We start from the raw sequence: 21,663 nt of genomic DNA, 5'->3' as shown, positions 1-21,663 counted from the left end.
CACAAGCATTGCCACAGAACTAAAAAACATAGACTGAGACTCATGTTCTGAACTAGGGGACAGACATTTATATAAATAGGCTCCAACACAAAAAACAAACAAGCATTCATTTTTAACGTCTGTCTCCAATAGTCTTCTCCCACCTTTGTCTGTGCTGCTGCCAGATTGTAAGAGTGTTAGAACAGAATCAGTCTGTGTCAAAGGGTGGTGTGGAGGGGGGGAGGAAAAAAAAAAAAAAGAAGAAGAGAGAGAGACTTCCGTCTCTAACTTTCCCAATTAGTGGTTTTAAACGAGAACTGTAGTAATATACAGACTTGGGAAAAACAGTGCAACCATTTTCCTCTCTTCCCCAGGACTGCAGAGACAGTTTATTTGAAGTGTCACTGGTCGGTAGTGCAAGGAACAGCTGCTATTGCCACGTCTGAAAGCAAGCTTCATTCAGAGACTCCTGTAATAAGGACACATTTACCTTTCATTAGACACAGGACAGTTTCTAAAGCCATTTAAGAAAAGAATCAAAAAGAAACAAGAACTCCTCCATGAACTGAGGAGGGATCAAGGCAAAAAATCTTTGCACTTATTCGGTACCTGTCAACCAAAAGCTGTTGGTGTTTTTTATGATGATCAGACCACAGCACACCTGTGCAGTATGGTATTAGCTCTGTGAATACAGGCAGGGAAACTGCTTGCCCTGCAGTGTCTCTATGGTAGAGACACAGAAAGAATCCAACTCCCCAGATCCTCTGAGAGGTAAACAACACTCCTTTTGCCCAGTTGTGGCTTGTGGGTGATCTTACTCATGTTAGAAACACTGCCTGATGGAGCCCATCTTCTGCACTCTATTTAAAAATCCACCAGTCTGGCCACTGAGAATTTAAAAACAAACAGCTGCCATTGCTAGTGTAGGACCTACACTATCTTTGCTCCACTGTTGCAGAGCCGGCCAGACATCAGACAAAGCAGCCCAAGTGAACCCCCACCACCAGAACTCTGCTAAGGCCATCAGTAAGGGGCACAGAGCAGCCGGGGTGTAGAGAAGACACTGGGACAATGTTTAGGCTCTGCAGCAGGAGTCAATAGCTTAAAAGGCATCCTTCAAACATTCCTCTCCCCAAGAGTTCACTCCTCCTCACCTAAACTGTCATCCTTTTTTTGTTGTTGTTAAACTTGTCTTATCTTAGCAACCAATCGTGCAAAACTATCAGTTGCAGTGCATTACGACCAATTCTTACCACTGACTGCAAGGACTCTGGGCTGTCGAGCCCATATGACAGTGAGTGGGACTTTGTCTCTAAAGCACTGTATAAATGCAGCATGTCTTATAATTACGGTCTTTACAGATCACGGCTAAACAAGTGACTTCAGACCTGCATGCCCACAGGGAAGGCGAGACAGGCCTGTTTCAAACCACTGCTATAGGCCTTGAGTCACGATTCCCAGGCTATTTCTAAGGTGTGCCTCAGAAAAAAAGTGTCTCTCCAGGTCTCTCTCCTCAAGCTAGAAACAGCTTCATAGCGGAGTTACTAACACATTTCTCCCCATGCGTCTCTCACGTCTGCCTCCTCCTCTTCCTGAAGCGAGCACTTCTCCGGGTTTGCAGAACTCTGGCCTCACCCACGTCAGCGCAGGAGCCCGAGACTGACTGCACAGCAGGCACTTCAGCTCCAGCACCCTGCAACATAACCAGTGACAGGCATGACTGCAGGCTGAAGACACTTGGGACCGCAGGAAAGACCGGAACCCCCTCCCCCCCACAAATCATTAAGGGATTCTGGCAAGGCTGAGAAGGAATGGGACGAAAATAGCACTCCCTTTATTCCCAGATCGTTAAAAGCACAGCACGATACCTGTTCCCCTTGATCACACAACCGTGCCAGATAGCATGTGTTCTCCAACATCGAGGAACATAACATACAGAGTGCAGTAAAAACACATCTAGCCAATGCGCGGGTGTTTCCTCCTGGGGACAATGATACTGCGAGGGTTCAAGCTGGAGCCTTGCTTTTACAGCAGCTCCCTGGCTCACAGCCTCTGCCTGGCTGCATGGGAATGATTCCTCCTCCCACACATGATGCTTTTGCCACTGCTGCTGGGGGTCAGGCCAGGGCCCTGCTGAACAAGGGGCTCCAGAGTCTCTCAAAGAGAAAGACTTTTCCCCACCCCAGTGCAGCCACCTGGACCGCGCGCACGTTCTAGTAGGTAAAGGGAATCTAGTCGGACTTCTCCCCCATCAGCCCCCGCTGCTGAAAAGAAGCCGCTCTGACTGAATGAAGGTGGATGTGCAACAGGATCTGCAAGTCTTCGCCCACACCTAGAGCAATTTGGGAACTCGTCCTGGGTATGACTCCCCATGCTTAGCACCCCAGTATCTGAGCTTGTGGGGCTGATGCAGGTGGCAAGCCTAGCTGCAGGTTCTTCCCTGAGGAGAATGGGTGAAGCTGGCATTATTCTAACACCCTTCAAACCGCCAGCTCCATGAAGAGAGCATCATTGGTCATACTGGGGGAGAGGGCACCTTTGATCAGCACTTCTAGGAAGGGACCACTGGTAGCAACATAGGAACAAAGGAATAAGGAACAGGAGGGCAGAGAACGAAGGGGTGGACGGTGACTATGCCTCAGTGTTACGGAGCTTCAGCAGGAACTTTTCTCTCCCCCAAAACCCCTTCCATCAGACAGGCATACAAGCACTTGGAAAACCCTAGTCTAGTCACATGTGACACTATGGAGTAGGGACCTCATATTCTACATAGGGACACAGGTGCTCTTCCCCTTACATTGTGGATAGGTAACACAGTGGTCTTTGCATCTCCAGGATGTAAGGAAATCTCAGACACACCCAATCCTGCTAACCTAAGCTTTCCTGGGAGAGGTAAACAACAACAGGTCTTCCCTAAGCATCCTTTCTGCTTTGCCCTACTGTAGTATCCACCAGCACAAGCCTAAAAGGAGGTGTTTTATGGGAAATGCCACCAATTCTGTAAACAGGACATTGAGAATAAAAGTCAAGAAACAGGGTTAGAAGTTAGAGGATCATTTGTGTTTTAACACTAAAAAGAGAATTTAAGAGACTGGAAGATATAAAGAGATTGCAACCAAGAAATGCACTATTGTGAAACCAAAACCAACTTCTGTGCCGTCATGGCTACCAAAAGCCCTAACCAAATTCTCCAGATTCCCTCTGACAACATTCTACAAAGCAGCTCTGGGTTTACATCTGCAGCCCCGTGAAAATCTGCGGGTACTGTAAACTAACCTGAGCTTCCTTTTTAACAGACCCAGAAATGCTGCACTGACTATGTTGTACCTACTGACTGGGTGCGCCGGGGAAGAGGGCTTTGGCACGGGTGGGAAGGAGTGGTGCATAATCCAGCTCTAACGTGTTGCATGGGAGCTTGATCTTTATTAGGGGAGGCTGGGGAAATCATCCGACTTGGCTAGGCATTGCGTGAAACAGGGAAACTTTCTCCTAGTTTTCAACACGTAAATCCATGCTTATTCAAAAAGGAAAAAGCAGTTAGTTACAAGCCAAATCCTGGCCTCACCAAAGCCAATGGAAGTTTTATTAACTCCAATAGGAGCAATTCAGTGCTTTGACTTTACCTGATGGGTGATGTCAGCATCCTCACTCCCGGGGACAATGCCAGCTGTGCTATCCAAAGGTACTTCGGCTGGTTCTTTCCCACAGCTTTCTGCCTCCATCAGTTCCTTATCAGTAGGAGACTCCTCTTCATCACTCTCTGAACACTGCTGCCAGCTGCTGGAGAGAGTCGTAGTCACTGTGGGAGGAGGCAGAGTTGCTAGGACGGCTGGGAGAGTAAATGCTGCTAAAAACCTGGCTTTCAACAGGAGATAGGCAGGGTTATTGCCGAGTTTCTGCCACACCAGCTGTCGGACAGCAGGCAGATCAGCCCCTGCACCCCCATCGCTGCGCTCTTCAGAGGTCCTGAGACACGACACACGCTGCTCCAGCGTCTTCTTCTGCAGGAGCAGCCTGGAGAGCGTTTTCAAGTTGCACAAGAAAGGCGGAAAGTAAGCCAAGCTGGTTTCTAATGGGGGCACCGGGATGCCCTGCTTCCCTCTCAGCCACTCCTTCACCAAAGCCTCATCCTCAAGGGAGAGAAGGCTGACATCCAGAAGGTTCTTTTCAGCACTGGGTGTGGGCAATCCAGGGGGGTTGTCCACATTTGGGGTGCTCTGTGGCTTTGGGAAGATCGGCCTGTTCCTAGTTACCTGCGCACCAGGAGAGTCTGAGTTCTCTACTATGTTGTTACAGGCCAGAAGCCGATCCGGCCTTTGCACCAGGCTCCCTTCCAGCAGGATTTTTGGATTGGAGGCAACCCCGGTGAGCATATTGCAGTTATTGCTCTCGCTTGGGCCAGGGAGACTTGGCAAGCAGAGCTGGTCAGCCCACGGAGTGCTTGCAGGAGGCTTCATTTGGGGCAACACCACAGGGCTGGGGTGCAGAGCTGCTCCTTCATCTGGAAGGCTCACTGGAGTTGCACTCCTCTCTCCAGAGGAGTCGGACATCCTCAAGAGGCTGTTTAAAGAGGCAGGAGCTGGAGGAGTCACGCTGGGTGAGTTGTGCCCAGAATCCAAGGAGGTTACAGATGAGGGACGAGTGGAAGGGTTTAAGCAAAGAGTCTTCCCTGAGGGTACCCCTTCCGCTAACTGTGGGCTCAGCACTTGTGTACCTGTGCACCTGATGGGAGGGTGACTTGCTTCGACTGGCGTCAGCAGCACTCTTGGGGCAGAGGTCTCTCCAGTCCGACTCTGATTTTTGGCAGCACTGCCTATGATCCCAGCTGTGGGCTGCTTCCCTTGGCTGTGAACACTCACCAATGCTTGTATGGAGGTGGGGATCAAACCCTGTGGTGTTACCACCCAGGTGATGGGCATGAAGTTCTTGGGAACCACGTGAGACCCCCTCTGGGGAGCTAGGATAGCAGGCAACAGATTGATTGCCTTCTGCTGTGCTCTGACCAGGGCTGGGGCACAAGACGTGGATGTGGAGGGAGAGGTTTCCTTGGAGCCTGACTTCATGGCGGCAGGGTTCAGAGAAATGGCTGAAGATGGCATCAATGCAATCTGATGCGGCACAAAGGCATGGTTTTGCAAGACTACAGGTGCTGAGCTGCCACCAAATGCTTGAGCTTTCTTGCACCCCTGGGACAGGCCATTCTCCCCTGCACTCATGGGTCTGTCCTGAGAAGCCTCGCCTTTGGACACATCTCCCAAAGCTGCCTCACTGAGCTCTCTCTTGGATTTTGCTCTCCTCTCGGAGGAGCAAGCACTCTCTGCAGATTCTGGGGCTGGAGATGAATGGCTTCCGACAGGTTTGGGAGAGGGGACAGAAGCCACAACAGGAGTAAATGCAGGTAGTGGCACTGGTACACACGCTGCCTGAGCATTCCTGCTACCTGCCAGTCCAGCTGTCTGAGGCTCACTTCCTCCTTGTGGGGCAGGAATTACCTGCTGCACAGGGTGCTGGATTATCACAGAAGGCGAAACCAACACCTGGGGGGCAAGAATCACTGTTCTCTGCAAAGCTTTCTTAGCCCGGGATTCCTGCAGCCTTTTCTCCCTCAGTAATTCTGAGACAGTTTTAGGCTTTTGCCTGGGAGTGGGAATAGTAGGGACACCCGCCGAAACAGCTGCAGGGTTCTCCTTTGCTTTTAAGGCGATGGGTCTCCTGGCTCTTCCCTTTCCTGAGGCCTTCTGGGAGTGGGGTTGTGCTGGCAAGCCTGCAGAAAGAAGAGATTTTAGCAATGCTTTCAAAGCCAAATGAGGTTTTAAAAGTCACTCTCTAGCTATTAAACCATAGGGTAAGTGTTAACATGGTAAGTAACACACAGATGCCATTCATGCTAAAAGGGAGCTCCGGGGGATGCTATGACAGAAAAAGGATCAAATCAACCCTGTTCTGAGGGCCTCAAAAAAAAAAGCAGTGACATACTTGAACCCCAGTAATGAGGAGTGAATGTAACTATCGTCCCAGGAGTCATGTGTGGCACTTACTGGCAGTATTATATACCATGGAAGCGAACACCCGCTCAATCAGGTCAACATAACACCAGCATTCAGTATTAAACCATGCCAGGGTGCTCTGCCAGAACACCTAGCCTTCAACAGCACTACCGTGCTAATGCCCAGAGATGTCACAGTATTATTGGTCACCCTGTCCCTCCAGAATCTTTGCCCTTCTTTATTAAGTGGCATCTTTCTATGGCCAGTAATTGAATGATCAAATACCACCAGCTTAAAAGCTACCAGAGAGTAAAATTTAAAGTGATTTTGTTCTTGAGGCTTTTATCAGATTAGATCAAGAGTCATATTAACCAGGATTAACTAAGCACAAGTCCCTGTACATTGTGAAAATAAATGGAAGTGTTACGGTAGGTACCTGAAGAGTTCTTGGAACTGCAGGAGGGCTGCAAAAAACAAACAAACAAAAAACAAAAAAACAAACAAACACAGACATGAATTATGTTCTTGGGATATCTAGAGGTCAGACACATGGCACTGAAGTAGAGGGGACTCATTGTGGATATATCATTTCTCCAGATGTTTCTGGGAGAGCTTTTACTCCTGCAGGAAAACATGATTCTGGCAGCTATACATTGGTGCATTAGTAGGAAAATATCCTCAGGACACTGAAAACATATGTCAGAAGTGGACTCCAACAAAACTAATGATGTCAGGCAATTGTGCAGGTCTGATTTCTCTTATCTTCCCTTCTACTGGCACCACATGCCTCTTTTGGAGAGTTTGAGCAGCAGGTCCACAGGACTGACTCCCGTTCTAGGCCAAGAACTTCTGGTAAGAGACACACAAACAATCCTCTTTGGTAGATGTTGCTGTTCTTGGAGCCAGCTGGCACCACTTGAATCATTCAGCCACAGAGCATCAGCTTATGAAGCAAGGGTCCAGCTGACCCTTTCATTACTGTGAACACCAACAGCAAAACCATCTTCACTATTTCCCCATTACCTCCCAGGAACTACTGCAATACAGATAAATAAGTGTTTTATTGCCTGCACATAGGGCATGGAGGGAATGTATGGGAGCTTTTGAAAAGAGAATCATTATCAGCAGATCCAGCAAGTATAAGGTATCCAAAGCTTCGACTGTCTAGACAAGCCATTTAGCCAGTTGTAATTACAAATTCACAACAGCCACTTCCTCTTCTAATACAGCATTTCACTAGTAGATCTCACAGAGTTTTACATAGATAAGTGACTTATTAATCTCATTTTATAGCTGAAGAAAACAGAGGTTAAGTGACTAGACTATGGTCACCAAGAATTAGTGGCAGAACTGGAAACTGAACCCAGGTCTCCAACTGCCCAGTTCAGGGCCCTATCCACTGAGCCACATTAACGTTGGTTTTGGTCTCTCCTCTGTGAGAAGTACAAAGCAGCAGCTGACGAACAGAATACATACAGCTTCCCTTGACACAAGCAGTTGGTGATTTCACCCAGGCATCCCCTTGAGGCCTGCACGATGGGACAGGGTTTGAAACACCAAGTACAGTACCTGCTGAAGTCTCCTTGCAGTCCCAGCCATGGCCTTGATGAGGTCTGACTGCCTCATCTTCCTCTCACGAATAACCTTCATGCAGCCACTAGTGTCAATCTGGAAGAGCTGCAAGGAGACAAAAATCTTATGTTAAAGTTAAGCTTGGAAGAGAGGCATTCTGGGGGCGGAGGGGATGGCACCCTGCAAACAGGAGACATTTTGTTTGAAGAATCTCGGGGTCTTTTTGTTGCCACTGGAAAGAAGCCAGGTAGTATTTGATTCTTTGTATTGCAAGATTTTTTTTAAAAGCTGAATTTACAATCATGGTTTCTATACATAGGCCATATAAATACAGTGAGATGTAACCATTCAAGAGCAAAATGAGGTGCCAGTGATGGATGTTAAATATCAACCAACTACAAATATAAAAATAACTTAAAATTCTGGAGTCCAGTTAATGCAGCGGTGCCCACCTGAATGAAGAGCGTGAACACCGGAGTGCTGCCCAGCGTGACTGTCTGAAGCTGTTCTTGAATAACAAGAGCTGGGAAAAAAAAAAAAAAAAAAAAGAGTCCAATGTAAAAAATAAAAATGTTAAGTGGACATTCACATAGGTCTGTGGAGGGTTATGAGCAGCACCCCTCCAATATCAACATTTGAGAAGCTGAACAACTTGCAATTCACCCTGCTCCTATAACAGACTTTGGCAAAAGAGAATCCCCTCTGTTAATACTCTATCTCAGAATGACCATATATTTTGCGTAAAAATACTAGTATAATTCCCTGCCTCTTGATTAACAGTGACTTGTGGATAGGAAAAAGTACTGCCTCAATAAAATCTAACCTACACAGGAAGAGAGTGTGGTCCAGTGGTTAGGGCAGGAGACTAGGAATATGACTCCTGGGTTCTACTGCCAATTCTGCTGCCATCTTGCTGTGTGACATGGGGCTACCCACTTCACCTCTCTGGGTCTCTGGTACCTGTGCTGTAAATGGTAAGAGGTAATGCCACTTACCTTACACCTGAGGTGGTCAAAGGTGCTTTGAGATCCTGAGATGAAAGGTGCTGTGTCCTAAGGCACAATCCTGGAGCCATGTTTAAGAGTCTGGTGCCATGCTTGTGAAAGGTGGTGGGGAGGGGGAAAACACTTAGAAACCTGATGGGTCAGTGGTACCTTTTGTCTGACGAGACGCCACCCTCTCAGCTCTAAAGGCACAAGGCAGTAGGACATTGCCCACCCACGGAGTCACTGCCATCAGGAGCCTCCTCTCCAGCTTCTTTTTTTGGAATTGCTCTCTCTGGCGACGGTACTGTTTCTCCATAGTGTTCTGTAATCCCTGCAGCACCTGGCCGACTGATGTGCTTTGTGTCACTCCAGAAACCACTGCTGAAGAGGGAACATAAGGCTTCCGTAGCCCGTCTTGCTGTATGTGGCAGAACAAAGATATAAGCTCACAAAAATCCAAACCAGCTGCTGTAAATTAGCAGAGCTCCATGGAATTCTATGGAACGATGCCGATGTATGCCAGTGGAGGATCTGCTCCAGCGGGTTTTTATTCCATTTTACCAGGACACTGAGGTCAAACACTTACTGTGTGTTAAAATAAAGGCTGCAGGTTAGAAGAAAGCATATACACCCTGGATTTCTTACCGGGGGGTTGAGGGAGTTATAGGTCAGACCACCAACATTAAATGATTATCGCAGAGCCATAAATTTGTTTAGGTTAGGAATTGAGAGTACTGTTATCCTTCCATTTCCCCTTCACTTTCTCTTCACAAAGTGCATCAATGTGGGTTCATAACCACATCTTTAGGGATGCCAATATTATTAGTTACAGGGCACTCCACTATTTGAGTGTAGATGGGGACAGGGCATAGGTTGTAAGAAGCTGACCAGTTAGACTGTTTTGCCTCCCTTGTTAATTGCACATTAGCTACCTATCTGCTTATCTACACAGAACTAAGGTTCAACTGCTGCTCCCTGTGGCAGGATCACACTGGATAAACCACCAGTTGAAACACTTGTGTGTTTGGTCATTCATGGAGGATTAAAAAACAAACTCGGCTGATCATGTGCGCACTAAAGCGAAGCCTCCCATCGGGGCATATAAATGAGAAGTGCAAGGCACTAGGTTTAGTGGAGATCACATGGAACTCTCAGTCCCTAAAGCCCTAGCATTGTTGAAGTGCGCAGCCTGGTTAGGTACACTTTTAGAGGCAGTCTCAGAGCTACACACATCATTGGCCCTTTAACGAGAGCTCAGACAGGAAATAGGAGTGTGGAGGTTAAAGTTGTTTTGGGAATTTTACTCCCTTCAGTCCTTCGTATGGGTATCATGAAGAACGTCTGGAATTACAAACAGATTGTCTGTGCTATTAGAGAGGGAAGCCAGAACACTCAAACAAAAGGCACTTACGCATTTCCTCTGAGAATAGGTATTATTTCTTAGCACTCTCCTCACATCTTCCAGGGTAACCTTTAACACTTGCTTTCCTCTTATGAATGCCTAGAGGAAAGTATACAAAAGCCATAAGAACATAAAATGACCATACGGGGTCAGACCAATGGTCCATCTAGCCCAGTGTCCTGTCTTCTGACAGTGGCCAGTGCCAGGTGCTTCAGAGGGAGCGAACGGAGCAGGGCAATTTATCAAGTGATCCATCTCCTATCATCCAGTCCCAGTTTCTTGTAGTCAGAGGTTTAGGGACACCCAGAGCATGGGGTTGCATACCTGAACATCTTGGCTATTAGCTATCAGTGGACCTATCCTCCATGAATTTATCTAACGCATGAGCCAAAACAAAAATTTACAGGATTAAGAGTCTTATGAAGAACTAATCCACGCTGCCAGATGGATATTCTGCACCAAAAGGACACGAGCACTCAATATTTCTGCTATTTGTTGCATTTTCTCAAAGTAACCAGTTCAACTTTCGTTTGTGGTCAGTTTAATTTTCTGTCTCTCACACACTAGCCCAGTGCTGCAAATGTTTGGTTTGCAGATACTTCAGAGGAAAGTTTATATGTTACAAAAGGAAAAAAAAAAAAAGTAGGAAACCGAAATTTAGGAACCTTTTGACCCACCTGTTCTGCTTTTCTGGCTTCACAGTGGGGGGAGCAAACCTGAAACTTTTCCCAGAAAAACTGGGTAATTAAAGTCTCCATAAGACACATTGGGTAAAACTTTCTAAAGGCACCTCATCCCACTGGGGTGTGGCAAAGTTGTTCAGGAAAATCAAGCAGTGTAACTGATTGAATATCAAGCCAATGCTATACCTGACCATTTGATTTTCCAGAACAACCTCGAAGAGAGTGATCCAGACACAGTACCATAACATTTTCCCCAAGTTATGCAAATACCTCTTCTGCACTGAGATTAACAGAGGCTCCCACAGCCAATACACACTTTTGTTTGTTAGCTTTTAACCCCAGGTGCTCTAAAATTTATACTAACAGACCCCTGTGCACAGATGGCTCTTCCTTGACCCCAGCAATACCATCATCAGGGGGGGAGAAGGGGAGGGTGGCCACTGTTTGACAGCCACATGAAGCCACAGTTTGGGCAGGAAGAGTGTCATGGCAGAAGGAATTGACAAGCAGAATGCATTTGACGACACTGCCACTTGGCTAGGACCTTGAGGTTAACACCCTATTCTTACAGGAAGTGCTACAGAGGTCTTGAGGATTCCAAAAAGGGCCAGACCTTGGAAATTACGTTTCATCCAAAAGATGGTCTTTCCTAATGACACACAGGAGCAGCGGTCCAGTAATGATTCACAGAGGAAAAGAGGCCATAATCACCCACACCACTTGCCTTTGCCGTCTCCCATCTGACCTGATCAATGCTTCACAGCTTGAGCTTAGTTGACAGGCCAACAGTTACAATCTTTTTAAAGTAAAAGTCAATGCTCACCTCCTTTACCAGTTCTTCTGGATCCTTCAAATTGATGTCAGTAGAAGGTGGACATCCAATACCTTTCAGTATGGTATTTAACCCTGCTGAATCAGTTGGGACTCTGTCCCTGCCTCCCCCAGCAGATGTAGCTGGAATTCGTTTCAACTGTCCCTTTACAAGAGAACTTTTGGAACAGTAGAGGGAGGGAATCAAGTGTTTGGCTTTCCTGCACTTGGCAGGATCTGTCCTCGTCGGGATCCACAGGTCGAGACCGGGCACTGTACCCCTGAGTCCTGAGGGAGGGTCTATTTCGCCCTCAGAGCTATCCATTAGCTCTGGCTCTGAATCCTCGCTGCTGCTCTCTGAAGAGCTGGAACTGTGTCTCCGCACTCGCCTGCGTTTCTGAAGGCGTTTCCTCGGCCCCGACTTTTTCTGTTTAGCATTAAAAACACACACACAAACCCAACAAATAAGAGCTGACAAACATTCATCATTGATTTGCGTCTCCCCCATTTCTTCTTATTTTCAAGCGTGTTCCACCCCCACTGAAGAGCTGGCCACAGGGCGTGTCTACACTGCACTGTAATCCCATGTCTGCGGGAACCAGGCTTGTGGACTTGCAGTTTCCAAGACCATGCTTGAGAGTGTCCACATGGCATTGTAAACCTGGGCTTACAATTGGTGGACCTGGGTCTCATGGCCGTGCTAACACATCCACACTAGACTATGCCGACTTTCTGACTCAGGTCCACAGCTTGAGCTGCATGCATGCTTCAAAACGGCAGGGCGAGGACCAATCACAGTAGGACTTGGGCTCCAACCCACCCCACTAACAGGGTCCTAGGACCTGGGTCCTGAATGCTCACTGACCCGAGTCAGATCGACTTTTCCCAGTCTTTTCTTAAATAAGATGGGTCTACAGCATAGAAGGATGTTGTACTTCTAAACAGGTCATTTGATTACTGCAAAGGAAAAGGAACATAACCCATTACACCAGATCAGAGAGTTACATTACCTTAGCCCCAATCATGGCTTTCCATTTGCTTAGACACTGGGAACCAGTTCTGTGTGGTAATTCAGAAGCTATTTTGGTCCAGTGACCTAAGGAGATAAATAGTTGGGCCATGTTAATATCTTAAATTAAGAAAAGCAAGTCCCTCTCTCACCAGATTAACCTCCAGATAATATTGATTTATACTGTTCAGGAAGATTTTTATTTAAGATTTTTTTCACTGAATAGTAATTCTTTTAAGAAAAATCAGGCATCAGTGAAAAGAGTATCCCTCAAAATGCTAATTCTGAAGAGGTTATATGTCATTAAATCATTATATCTGGACACTGATCTAGCTTTGTGTCTAGGTCTGCTACAGATGTGCTGGCTGACTTTAGGCAAGTCAAAACCTCTGGTACCAGTTCAGGAAGTCAGACAAGAACATGCTTAACTTTAAGCAGTGAAGTCAAGGGGACTTAAACACATGCTTATGCGCGTTCCTGAATCCGAACCTCTGCGCCTCAACTTCCTTCACAGCAACGTGTAAAATACAGCCTACCAGACAGGAGTTACACAAAGATTAAATAAGAGGGACATCAGTTTGAAATCTGGTCAATTTAAGAAAAATTCCAACTAGTTTCAGATCCTACATCTGCCCTGAGCTCCCAGCCAGTTTTTTGTGGCTTTATGATCACATTGTATTACTTTTAAAAAGTTCTCTCTCTCCCATGCCTCTCTGTGAAAGACCCTGATAGAGGAAACTGACCAGCTACACAGGGAAGCTGAAATGGACAATATGCAAAGTGCTGTGAAATGCACAAAGTACATAAACTAGAAAAGTGGGTGACTGTTCTTCTCTCTAATCTCTTTCAGTTCCAGTAATCCAAGGAGTTACCAGTGTCAAGAGTAGGTCAACATTCAGAAAGTAGTGTGATTTTTAAAGGAAGTGCTTTTCACACAGAGTTTAAGGTCAGGAGGGACCACCAGATCATCTAGTCTGTTATCCTGTCTAGCATAGGCCACCACCACCACCCACACACTAAATCCAGCCACCAAAATTAGACCAAAGCATTACAGCCCACAGGAGACTAAACAATTTTGTGCCACAGGCAGAGAATAGGAGGGACAGAGGCGCCCAGGGCCCCCACAATGAGAAGGAAAGGAGATATACCCAGATAATCCTGGTGAGTGATTAGTGAGTGAGTAGTTTGCTAATTCAAAACTCTCCAGGAACAACCTATACACTGCAGAGGAAGCAAGAAAAACAAACAAAAAAAACCAAACAAGGTCACTGCCAATGTGATCTGGGAGGAAATTCCTTCCTGATCCCACATATGGTGATCAGTTAGACCCAAGCACCTGAGAGAAACAGAATGCTTGGTGCCACCTCAGGGTCATGGCCTACCCCCTATCCAGGTCTCACCTCCTGCAGTGGCCATCCCTGATGCTTCAGAGGAAGGAGACCACAAAAAAAACCCAGGTACATTGTGGGGAGATGGGGAAAAGTCCCTTCCTGACCCCTGCAGGTGGCCAGCTAAAGCCCTGAAGCACGAGCTTTAGGAACACAAGACTGGATGTGAGCCAAATGAAAAGTGCTATACAAATGTTACGTAATTTCTTGTCCAAAGCCATGAAGAGTCAGTTTCAGATCTGGACCAAAACTAGAGGAATCCCTAGTTCCCAGACTTGTGCTCCAACTCAACCTCTCTTTGCCATACACTTGTAGCTGGTGTTAGACCCTGGAAAGAAGATTCCCTTCCAGTAATTACCATTAGAAGAGGAAAACGTATAGCTGCCTGCCCAAAGCTTCTGTACTGCCATAAGATCTTATCCTGAAAGAGAGCGATGCACAGGGGAGCCCATTTATAGAATTCTTCCTCCTCCACTGGTGAACTTCACAAGCCGAGGGTTTCTGTAACCAGGACTGCATATTGCACAGAAACAATTCAAGACTTCTTTATGTGAACAGTCTCCCTCTTCCAGAGATCACTACATGCAGGCCATACCATACATGGAAGATTGCTTCTTACTGAGAAATGCATATTGCAAAGCTCTCCAGTACCAATTGCAGGATTTTAATGAAATTTGGGCGGGGGGAGGCAGCTCAAACCATTACAAGCCCTTAAAGATCATGCCACAGTGAAAACTTACCCACACCATGTTTCTCTACCAGTTCAATTAACTTTTCTTCTTCGTCTAAACTCCACCTGCCTTTCTTTACGTCGTGGTGTAATGCATTCAAATACCTATAAAATTAAGAGATTTGATACAAAGATTAATGGGATTAAATGTTCTCTTTCATGAGACATGTTTCTAAAATTAAATGAAGAGAGTAAAATCAGTGGACCCCTTCCTTCCCCATGTAGTCCCACATGCCTGTATCCTTGACACTGCAGCACCATTGCTGGTAATGCAAGTCCTTGGTTCTCAGCAAAGATCCCAGGACTCTCAATTAAGGTGTAGTAAAGGCAACACAAAACTAGATACACTTCAGGTACAATTGCTAATTTAGGGCCTAATCCTGGAAGGTGCTGAGCACCTCTAACTCCCCACATCAGTGACAGATCACAAGAGTCACTGACTAGACTTTTCATAGACATACATAGAATAATCAAATAGTGAAAATGTGGGAGGGGATATGCTGAGATTCCTTCTGGCCTCTGTTCTATCTAGAATATAGATTTTGAAGGTTTTTATTTGTGAAAGGTGCATAGAAGAATTAGGTGCACGCATTGTAAAAATCCTTTTTTTTTTTTTTTAAATGCTGCATCTTTGTTACAGGAGAGAACTTGGAAGCAAGATTCCTTTAGTCACTATACGGACCTGTCTCTGCATTGAGCATCACTCCTTCCTGGTACCTCTGTTCGAATTTTATACCAGTCACGCTCTCCATACTTAGCAACTGCTGCCAACAACTTCTACATGAATTACACAAAGAAAAATTAGGCTGGTAATGCATCCAAGTCATTCCAAGTTAACAAGTCTCCACTGGCTGGAATTTTTTGGGAATTACCTAGCTATATGCATCACATCCTGCTTTTAATTAATTCTGCCTCCATTAGGTCTGTGCCCTCCCAATCACGTCCACCCTCCCTCCCCTCCCCCATAGAAGAAGCAGCAAATAAAGATCCATCATAGGAAGACTTTAATTTGGGGGCATAAATTATCTGGTATGACCCCCTCTGTGTAACTCCAAAGATCAGCAATGATAAAATTAATTTTACTTTTAATAAATACCCATTACTTTACCAAAATTCATTTTCAAATGGAAACACTGCTACACTGGTCTAGTGCATGAGGAAAAGTAAGAAAGACTTGGCATTTCAGCTCTAGTGAAATTTGTTCAGAGCAAATTGGAAGCTCTTCAGGGGAGAGTTGCGCATCTACCTCTGGGTTTGTATAGCACCTATGCCATCCTTGTAATAGAAATCACAACCCGCTTCTGTCCTTGGATAATGTGTGAAGACAGTCAAGTGTCCATAGAACACTAATTAAAGTTAATGTTTCACTAATGAACCCAGCAGAGATTGCATGTTGGTCATTTTTCTAGCACTAGAGAAAAGAAAGGAATTTACAGCATCTTCCTCTGGTGTCCAGAATCCTTTCCTTAGGTTGGGATCCACACTCTTTGTCCATCGGTAAATTAGCTGCATAGAGTCTCTTCCTTCCATGTAATAAGCAACTAGAAATTGAAAGAAATGTTTAAATTCTGCTTTTAATACGATGCTTCTAGCATTCTTGTTAAAGCACATTGTAGTTATGACTTAAATATTTAACTTCTCAAACACAACTGGCATGTAACAAGAACCGAGAGCACACAGTGTGTAAGTGTTACCATTTATACTAGAATCATGTGTATTACAAACATACACCACTCCCAACAACAAACCTTGCAGCACCCGGGAGGTTTTGCATCCAAGTACTGACCACATCCATCCTTGGAAGATATGATGGACTCCTGGCACCAGGTGTCATGACTGCAGATGAGCCTTTTAAATTAAAGGAGGAAAGTCCAAGGATTATATGAAATTAACTCCACCTCTCCAGAACAAGGACCATGTCACCTTTTGCATTTGGAAAGTGCATTGCACATTGGGATCATCACTGAAAACAAGACCTCGGAGACTCGGGCTTCGTGAGTACAAGGGAAGGGGTTGCCTTGGAGATCACTTACTTTTCTTGTAAGGTATGTGGCTTCCTACTCTCATTTCTTGAACGAGCTGTAGAAGCATCCGGTCCTCTTCCTTTGTCCATTCTTTCCTCTTGAAGTCTTTGTTGTAGGCTTGAAACTTCTGCAGGCACTGGAATGCACTTCGGTTTGTCTTAATAAAAGAACAAAAGTTACTTAGATCAGAAGGGGCATTCTGACCTAGGAAAGAGAGGGTTGAATCAATCTGGCTCTGGCATGAACCTGTGGTCGTTCAAATCCAATCCTTTTAATTATTAATACTGCAGTAGTGCCAGTCAGGGACAAGGGCTCAATTGTATTAAGCACTACACACAATGAAAAGACAGTCCCTACTCAAATAGCTTGTCACTGAAATTTAAGACAAACAGGATAACAAGTACATACCGCAAAAAGGAAGGGAGCACCAGACGACAGTGAAGTGATTATAATCATTGTCAATTAATGGTCCAACACCAGCTCTCACTGATTCATTATCTTTCCTCCTTTCACAAATTAAGGCCAGAAGATCTGATTATGATCATCTAGTCTGACCTCCTGCATAACACTGGACATAGAGCTTCACAGCAATTTCTCCATCAAGCCCCGACCTTGCAGTTGAGCTAAAGCATCTCTGTTAGAAAGACATTCAATCTTGATTGAAAGACTTAAAGTGATGGAAAATCCACCATATCCTTTGGTAAGTTGTCCCACCGGTAAATTACGCTCCCTGTTAAAAAGTTGTGCCTTGTTTCTCACTTTGAATCTGCCTAGCTTCAACTTCCAAGCCACTGGATCTCGTTATGCCTTTGTCTGCTAGATTGAAGAGCCATCTTTCAGAACTCTTCTCCCTACATAAACTGATCAAAGTCACCACTTAACCTTCTCTTTGAGAAGCTAAATAAATTCAGCTTATGCCTCTCCCTGCAAGGCAGGTTTTCCAGACCATGACTTTTCTCAACCCTCTCCAATTTTATGACATCCTTTTTAAAGTGTCGACACTGGAACTGGACACCGTGGTGCAAGGAGTTTCCTGCTGCTGTACAAATGGCAAGTTATTGCCGCCCAAGTGGGGCAGTTACACACCGTTAGCCTTCAATTGACACTGCCTGGAAAAAGTCCTGCATAGATCGGAGAGTGTGTTGACATGCCTATAAAGTGTTCCTAAAACCCCCATTCACTAGAGTCTCAAGAAGGGAAACGTTTTTCTGGTTGCTTCAATTTCTAGAAAGTGAACAAGTTAAGAGGTTTTGGTTATGCTCCCTGGAGTGTTTCTCACAAAAGCATTTGTTAGCATGGTTTCTGGCTTACATTTTCCTCAAGCAGCAAGAGGGTATACAATAAGGAGAAAACTTGCTGAGAGCAAATACACCTGTCTTTAGTTATAAGTGCCAGGAGTTTGGTGATCTCAACCTCACCTCCACTGGATGTTCTAGCAGAAATATTCCCTATGCAATGCCAGTACACAACTGGTGTCTTACCTGTTGGAGAAAGGCCCAGAACTAGAACAGCAGAAATGCTAGAGGTCAGAATAGAGGAGTATGTGTGGGCAGGTCTGCATATAGCACCTGCCTACACTATGCCTTGCTAGGACTCACTTGGTTTATCCATTTCCTGAGCACTACAATGAACTTCCTTTTTGAAAACAGCACCCTACAGTACACCCATCGCTGCAAGCCGCTTCTCAGCACCGACTGCATTATTTTCAAATCTAACCATAGGCCTCAAATAAATATTTGGTTCATAGTGGGGAGCACCTTACCCCAAGCTCCTGGGCTATAGTTTGCCAGTCCAGACAATTATGTTTCACGGCTATTTCCTTTAACTTCTCTATCTCCTCTTCATTCCACTCCCTCTTGTTGATGGTCGGATGCTCCCAGTTCTGCCAGAATTTCCTTAGCTCTTCTGCGTTGCGACTTCCATCAAACTAAGAGAAACAACACAAATTAGCTCTGCCTTGCAGACATTACTGAAATATCCTAGCAAACTGAATGAGATTGATGCAAAAGGCTTATTTCTTAAATAAATTTTCAAATATATTTTGCTGTTAATCTTTGTGTAAAGAGTTGGGTATTTTCCATTGGCATCTAACTTTTGAATCCCTTCCACAATGCCAAGTCTCAAACCTGTCCCCTCCCACTTTGAACCCAGATGGATATTTGGAAGTTAAATCACAGTTTGGGTTGCAGCCCTTTGAAAAGAGTGAAGTGCTAAAGGCTGGCTTCTACCTCCCTTGTCCACCCAAAGTAGTTCTTTATTCACAACTAGTCCCATTGAGGTTGCACCCAACATTGTTCCACCCAATGGGGAAACTTGGAGAGGAAGGGAGGCAGAATCTGGGTCTAAGTAATTGGTCTACCAACTTACATTGATGTTGGAAATCTTCTCCCAGTCGTGCTCGTCCAGTCTGTTTCCTAATAAGGTCTCCTCTGGCAGATGGCTAAAATAGGGGGAAGAAGAAATGATCACATCAACCACTGGGTCTCTTTATATGCCTAATCTTGCAAAGCGCTGTACACCTCCAAATCTCATTGCCTTTAATGGGAGATGTAGAGACTTGGGCTCTTAATCATAGTTAAGATAATCGGACACTGGCATTTGCTTCATCTGTTTGCCTTCCCTCTCCCACCCCAGCACACCTGCACAGTACAGGCTTTCTAGGGACAGATACTTCCTTTGGTAACATCAAGGTCCGCCAGCGAACAGCAAGAGAAGGTAAGCACTTGTGTTTGTTAGGCTCACAGCATGTCATGAGACAGGTTGTATGGGACTGAAGCGACACGAGATTGGAAATCATTCTATAATGAAGACAAAGGGATCCAAGAGCTTCAGGCTCCCAATTCTCTCTGAATTTCAATAGAAGTTGGTTCCCTAATTCCCATAGGCCCCTTGGAAAAAATCCTCAACACTTTTTGATTAACAGAATACGCTGTGTTTAGCACAATGTGGACCAGTCCATGACCAGGGCTCCTAGATACCACGACAACACAAATAAATGATAATAGGTACACACATTAATTAACTCCCTTAGTATACCATAGCTGCCAAAGCTGTAAAACACCTACCATATAACTTAGACTTGTGTCTAAATCCTCTTATGGACTTTAGAGTGTCTCTAACTAAGAGAGTAACCTGTGTATAAACTGTATTTTTTTTTCACAGCACCCAGATGTGACAATGCCCTAAGGTGACATACTAATATACTTTGCAATTGGGGTGATGACAGGAATGCAGAAAAGTGTTGGCTACAAACGTTTAATTTTTATAATTTAGACAAGCCCAAATGGCACCTATTTGAATGAGGCAAATTCACACACACGTACCTTAGCACACACAGATCCTTGATGCTGGCTTTATAGGAGTTTAACTCTACCACAATTCTGAAATGCACTATACAGAACATGTCAATACATCCAAAGAAGTGCCCAAAGCTTTACAAATGGCTCTGAATTCCTAACCTCCGCACAGCTAAACCAAAAGCTTTTGCTTGCAGCACTTCAGTACTGGAGGCAGAAGTTATTAAAGCGGGATGCCTACATTTGCCTATTAATATCCAAAACACTCTACAACACTGCTACCAAATAGTTGAGGAGTGAGGACTCTGGGACAATGCTGGAAGGTTTGAACACTGTTTTTGGAATAGTTTGCAAGCCAGAATAAGGCAAGGTTTAGCCATCTTAAGTCGGTTGGTGTTTGAACTTTACAAATGTCTTTGGGGGGGAGGGGAGGTGGGGAGAGAATCCCTACAAGAGATAGTGTCCACTTCACCCAGAATATAATCCTCTCACTTGATCTCCTCTATTTCACGCTCTGCTTCTTTGACTTGTTTTTCCAAAATCTTCTTTTCCATTTCACTCTTGGCTTTTTCCAGTTTCTGATTCAAATAGCTGAGCCTGTTTAAGGATATTTCCAAGATTATTAAATATGACTAACACAGAAGCAAGGGTAAGTGCTATAAGATAGTGTTAAAGTTAGCAGGCCCAAAAGCTGGGTTCTTTCTTCTGCCATCCTTATTCCAAGGAGCTTATTTCAAAATCCAATGCTTCGCATTTGTCCCCACCTTCCAGAAAACAGTCCCCAACCAGACACTCTTCCACATAGCAGACCCACTGCTCATGCTTTGCCTCCTCATCTATACCAAGCGCTAATCTACAGAACAGGTGACAGACCAAGTGCTTTCCCCACCTCCCGTAAGTTGGATCTAAGAAGATCTGCATGGCTGCTGCGACCGCAGACATATAGAAGTGTGCCACATCCATGTCTCAGACAAGCCATATTCCCCCAGAAGCCCAGTGCAGGGAGATACTGAGTAGGAACAAGAATCTGTTTCCATGCTGTTCAGTTTATTCTAGGATGCACAGCTAAGGCTCAAGGGCTACACACTAGCCCTCCAAGCCCAAATGTCATAGTTCCTGTAATAGGATTTTAGGCCATACCAATTATATTAATGGGAAGGGCTGAACGGCTAGGAAATGTCTTGGTACTTTTGGAGATATAAAAGTGAACTCCCAGCCTGCTGTTTACCGGCAATATAATCACTGAGTCATTCATATCTTGACCTATACTCCCTACAGTCACAGGCTGACCACGCCAGGCCCAAACACACAACCCTCTCCCGGCTGTGCTTTGTAACCTCACTGTAGGTGGGAGTAACTGTGCCAAGGCATGCACTTGAGAGAAGGGAGGTGGAAATGATAACAGCTCTTAGTCACTCTCCTCCCCACTGCCGAACCAGTCATTAAATCCCAGAATACACTTGTCTCATCAGCAGCAATGGGACTTATGCTTTGCTTACTTCAGTAACTTTGGCTGAAGCAGACGCTGCAAACGATCACTTATTACTGATTTGTTCAGAAGGCTCTTCTCTCTGCTTTTCCCTGGGGACAAAACACAGATTGAGGGCACAAAGTCACTAATACAAGGCCACTTCCAATAAGCAAACCCATTGGCTTCAACCACCACTTCAAAGTATCCCCAGGGTCTCTTGGAAAGGTCCACCTGCATTATGCCCGGATTGTTGCTGGTCCCCTCTGTGCCTTGAGGCATAGAGAAACAGGAAATCTGGGTTCTATTCCTGGTTCCATTGCTAACTT

General features: G+C 45.2%; 1 protein-coding gene across 3 annotated transcripts in view; it reads right to left on the bottom strand.

Moving 5' to 3' along the window:
* Window positions 1-21,663, bottom strand: part of SNAPC4 (small nuclear RNA activating complex polypeptide 4) — a 32,764-nt gene that overhangs the window by 3,285 nt on the left and 7,816 nt on the right. Inside the window, exons 7-24 of one of the 3 annotated variants that reach the window (XR_006276066.1) lie at window positions 21,366-21,447; window positions 20,359-20,463; window positions 18,938-19,010; window positions 18,333-18,497; window positions 16,580-16,727; window positions 15,981-16,087; window positions 15,229-15,323; window positions 14,557-14,651; window positions 12,430-12,515; window positions 11,433-11,846; window positions 9,936-10,025; window positions 8,693-8,942; window positions 7,991-8,061; window positions 7,536-7,643; window positions 6,403-6,430; window positions 3,603-5,743; window positions 1,531-1,672; window positions 315-448 (exon numbers count right to left, since the gene is read on the bottom strand). Coding sequence is in view for 2 of the 3 variants with exons in the window: in XM_043498841.1 (XP_043354776.1) it covers window positions 1,550-1,672; window positions 3,603-5,743; window positions 6,403-6,430; window positions 7,536-7,643; window positions 7,991-8,061; window positions 8,693-8,942; window positions 9,936-10,025; window positions 11,433-11,846; window positions 12,430-12,515; window positions 14,557-14,651; window positions 15,229-15,323; window positions 15,981-16,087; window positions 16,580-16,727; window positions 18,333-18,497; window positions 18,938-19,010; window positions 20,359-20,463; window positions 21,366-21,447 (4,181 nt within the window). In the remaining variant the exon portion in view is untranslated. Of the gene's footprint in view, window positions 1-45; window positions 449-1,530; window positions 1,673-3,602; window positions 5,744-6,402; window positions 6,431-7,535; window positions 7,644-7,990; window positions 8,062-8,692; window positions 8,943-9,935; window positions 10,026-11,432; window positions 11,847-12,429; window positions 12,516-14,556; window positions 14,652-15,228; window positions 15,324-15,980; window positions 16,088-16,579; window positions 16,728-18,332; window positions 18,498-18,937; window positions 19,011-19,893; window positions 20,338-20,358; window positions 20,464-21,365; window positions 21,448-21,663 lie in introns of those variants that run through there. The other 2 variants (XM_043498841.1, XM_043498842.1) reach the window with 2 other exon arrangements.

The sequence above is a fragment of the Dermochelys coriacea genome, chromosome 16 (genome assembly GCF_009764565.3).
Source record: "Dermochelys coriacea isolate rDerCor1 chromosome 16, rDerCor1.pri.v4, whole genome shotgun sequence".
NCBI lineage: Eukaryota > Metazoa > Chordata > Testudines > Dermochelyidae > Dermochelys > Dermochelys coriacea.
The sequence above is the reverse complement of the archived record's forward strand: the minus strand, read 5'-3'. Positions and strand labels throughout refer to the sequence as shown.